At 43.6% G+C, this 3,731-nt stretch overlaps 1 protein-coding gene across 1 annotated transcript; it reads left to right on the top strand.

Moving 5' to 3' along the window:
- LOC133032451 (uncharacterized) lies at positions 1–1,938 on the top strand. Its single transcript, XM_061106392.1, has 4 exons — positions 1–733; positions 820–1,011; positions 1,099–1,424; positions 1,504–1,938. Exons 1-4 carry the CDS (start codon positions 5–7, stop codon positions 1,640–1,642), a joined length of 1,386 nt encoding a protein of 461 aa, XP_060962375.1. The 5' UTR covers positions 1–4; the 3' UTR covers positions 1,643–1,938.
- The last annotated feature ends 1,793 nt before the right edge of the window (positions 1,939–3,731 follow it).

The raw sequence follows: 3,731 nt of genomic DNA, 5'->3' as shown, positions 1-3,731 counted from the left end.
TCGTATGCTTACCGTATTTTTTTTATATATATTTTTTCAGGCCACTGGTTCAGAACCTCAGCCCAGTGCACCATCTTCATCAGGCGTTCGGGGTGCCGAGTACACTGATTTAGTGGCGAGGTTGGATAGGATCGAGGCTGACACTCAGGGTCTGTATGCTGCTCATGTCGAGCTGAAGAAGGCATACGAGACCAGCCATGTAGAGCTGAAGGGTGGTCAGAACGTAATTATGGAGCAGCTCAGAGACATATTGGTCATGTTGAATCGTCCGCCAATGACAGCTTCAGCACCGGAGGCCCCAGCAGATCCATCTACCCCACCACCAGCTGCTTCACCCCCAGTAGAAGAGGATGAGGTCTTCCCCGACGATTACGATCCTTATGAGGGAGCTCCAGCGACTCCGATCGAGGCACAACCTCTTATCCATGTACATGACACCGAGTCGCAGGGTGAGATTCTGTCGATAGAGGCACAACCTGCAGTGGTTAAGAGTCGGAAGAGGAAGAGAAAGCCTCCTGTATGGTTCGGTGACTATACGAAGATGAAGAGGAGACATAGGCCATCTTCGAATTTTGATCCCCTGGAGCCACCGGATGAGAAATTGTTAACCACTTTCCGAAAGTGGTGTGTTGGACTCATTCCGAACCACCGACTTCGGGATTTGAGAAGTGGTGATTACGGTCCAGGATTCTTTTGGACAATGCTCACACCAAAGGAATGGCTTACAGATGACGTAAGTAAAGTATATTACTTCACTTTACAACTTTATGTGCAATTAATATATTTTTATGTCTAACTGACATTTCCCTTTATATGCAGCATATAGATGCAGCAATGCATATGCTGAGGAGGCGACGCACCGACTATCCACTGACATTTCCTCAGAAGGGTGTCATTCTCTCCACATTCGTGACCGCCATGATCAGCAGTGCATGGACGAGCCACAAGGGTCCGAGGAAAAACTTTGTGTGGGAGGATTATATCCTGGACTACTGCAGAGGGGTTCATAAGGTATTGTTTTAGTAAGATTTTAAATGTTAATTGTTTGGGAAGATTATTATGGTTTGTTAATTGTTTCGTTGTTCTCTGTAATTACAGTCCCAAGTCTTTGAGAGATGGAGGGGTAACGAGTTTATTTACTTCGTTCTGAACCTTCCCGAGGCAAGGCACTGGGTCACAGTTGAAGTCGACATAGAGCTGTGGAAAATTAATGTCTACGACTGTGATTCCAGCGTCTGTCATTGGACCGCCTTGGAACCCATCCTGAAGGTTTGGGCAGAACTGCTGCCCTCGCTAATCCTTGCAACCGGGGAATTTCCACATAACAACCAGATCATGGCGTTAGCTAACTGTGACATCACGGTGCTTCCAAAAATGCACTCGACTCGAGCCACTCACGACTTAGTTCCGAAGTCAGCAACCAGGTACATAGCGATAAAAAAGTACTATAGTATTAAAATATGTTTTACGTTAGACTGACTTTACATTTTATTTTGCATTTAGTGGTGATTGTGGCGTCTATTGCATTGAGTATGTGGAGCATCTCATGATGCAGCGTGGATTGACCGATGTGACGCCAGACCGGATAGCTATGTTTCGTCAACGGTGGTGTGTTGATTTATTTTACCAAAATGTCGGCTGATTATATGTGTAATTATTGGGACATTGTATATTTTGTGTAATTAACATTACAGTTATGTATATATAGATTTTCTTTTCGTTCAAATTTTGATAATTATTCGTGGTTTCAAATATAAAATATCAATATTATTCAACAAAAATAACTATTAAACCTAAAAATAATTAAAATATTTGAAAAATATTCAACCTCAACAAAAATAAGTATGACAAAATATGCATCATTACAATATATCAAATTTCCCAACGAATACGTACAAGACGCCTCAGATGCGGGCTTTGCATGTTGCTCTGTTGTGGCCTGAACTGCCACAGCGGCTGCAGTTTCGTGGTACGAGAACCTTTTTATCACCAGACGGGAAACGGTTCTCCCGTCTTCTTCCAGCGTTGCTTTTTCTTGGACGACCTACAGGCTTCTTTTCCACAGGTACCCCAACTTTCATATTCTTGATGTGTTCTGGGAGAACCCAATCATCCTCGTCACCAGCAAGATTGATGGTATCATCGTAAATCTTCCTCCACGTTTCTTTTGAATAATAAGGTGAGCAAAGCGTGTACACACTTGTGTTCGTTTTCAATGCCGCGGCACATGCATGAAGGCAAGGGAGTTTCAATAACGTGAACACGCCGCAGGTGCATGTTCTTTCAACTAGATTCACATCACCACCTCTTTCACCGTTAGGTCCCCTACCAACGTTATACAAATTGGCTCCATTTCGTTGGACGCGCCTGTACCTTGCATTTTCATGAATTTTTGCCAAGTTTTTTTCAAAGAGCGTGGCCAAAGGGGTGGCACATTTGTCAGCATTTTCGAGGCGATCAGCGAACCACGATTGGAGTGTGAACCTGATAAATTCAACCAAAGTAGTTATTGGATATTTCCTGAACTCTTCTGTGACACTATTGAAGCTTTCAGCAGCGTTGCTCGTCATGATGTTGTATCTATCGCCCAAACAATAAGGGTGAGCCCACTTCTCAAACCCTATACTCTCCACATATGCAGCAATGGCCGGATTCATCTTTCTAAGCTTCTCGAACTCTCTATCGCATTCAGTCTTCGACCATGCGTAAGCAACATTATATATTTGGTTGTGAAAAGCATCAGTCTTGAATTTGGCGTTCACGTTCATAACAATGTGGTGATAGCATGCACAGTGGACTGCTTCGGGAAAAACGAGTTTAACAGCATGATCAATGCTTTGATGCCTATCTGACACAAACACTAAGTTCTCAACCACGCCAACTGCTACCCTCAACTTCTGTAAGAAATACGTCCAGGAGTCGTTATTCTCACTGTCAACGATACCATAAGCAACCGGCAACAATTGGTTGTTCGCATCGTATGCCACAGCAACTAACATTATACCGCCGTACTTCGTCTTCAAGAAGGTGCCATCGATACTCAAAACAGGACGACAAAAAGAAAAGCCCCTTCTACATGCACCGAGTGATATAAAACAGTACTTGAACCGCTCGTCCTCTAAGTACAAGTCAGGTAATGGTACCGGATTCTTCGTTCCGGCATGTACAAGTACCCGGGAAGCTTCATGTATGAAAACTCGTGGCGTACCCCTAGCATACGTAAGTCCCATCTCCCTGCACCTCCACGCCTTCACATAACTCATACTGATACCGTAGTTGTCAAACATGTCCCTCTGTATGTCTTTAGCCTTGTACTTAGTTCCATCTTGGGTGTACTTCCCCTTAATAAGGTGGCCAACTACCCATGGTGCTGCTTGACGGTGATCTGAACGTCTCGCATTCAAGTTACATGTGTGTTCATTGTGAAATACAGTGACCTCAAAGTTGTCAGAATGCATCTTCTTCCTCCCCCTCAATCTCCATTTACAATCTGGAGCCTTGCATGTAACGTACAACACATCAGGGGATGACTTCTTCACCATCCACTCGAAATTGTTATTAAGTGCAAACCTAGCCACTACTTGTCTCAGTTCTTCCTTGTTTTCATAAAAATTACCAAGCTCTATCACCCCTGCTTCCTTACTTTGTAAACAAGTAGTTAGCTCATGATTTTCCATTATATCTTCCTTTGTCCACATGGGAGCTTTGAACTTGGTACAAACTTCAAAAGA

Source organism: Cannabis sativa, chromosome X (assembly GCF_029168945.1).
Source record: "Cannabis sativa cultivar Pink pepper isolate KNU-18-1 chromosome X, ASM2916894v1, whole genome shotgun sequence".
Taxonomy (NCBI): domain Eukaryota; kingdom Viridiplantae; phylum Streptophyta; class Magnoliopsida; order Rosales; family Cannabaceae; genus Cannabis; species Cannabis sativa.
Note: the sequence above shows the minus strand (reverse complement) of the source record. Positions and strands in the feature narration are given on the sequence as shown.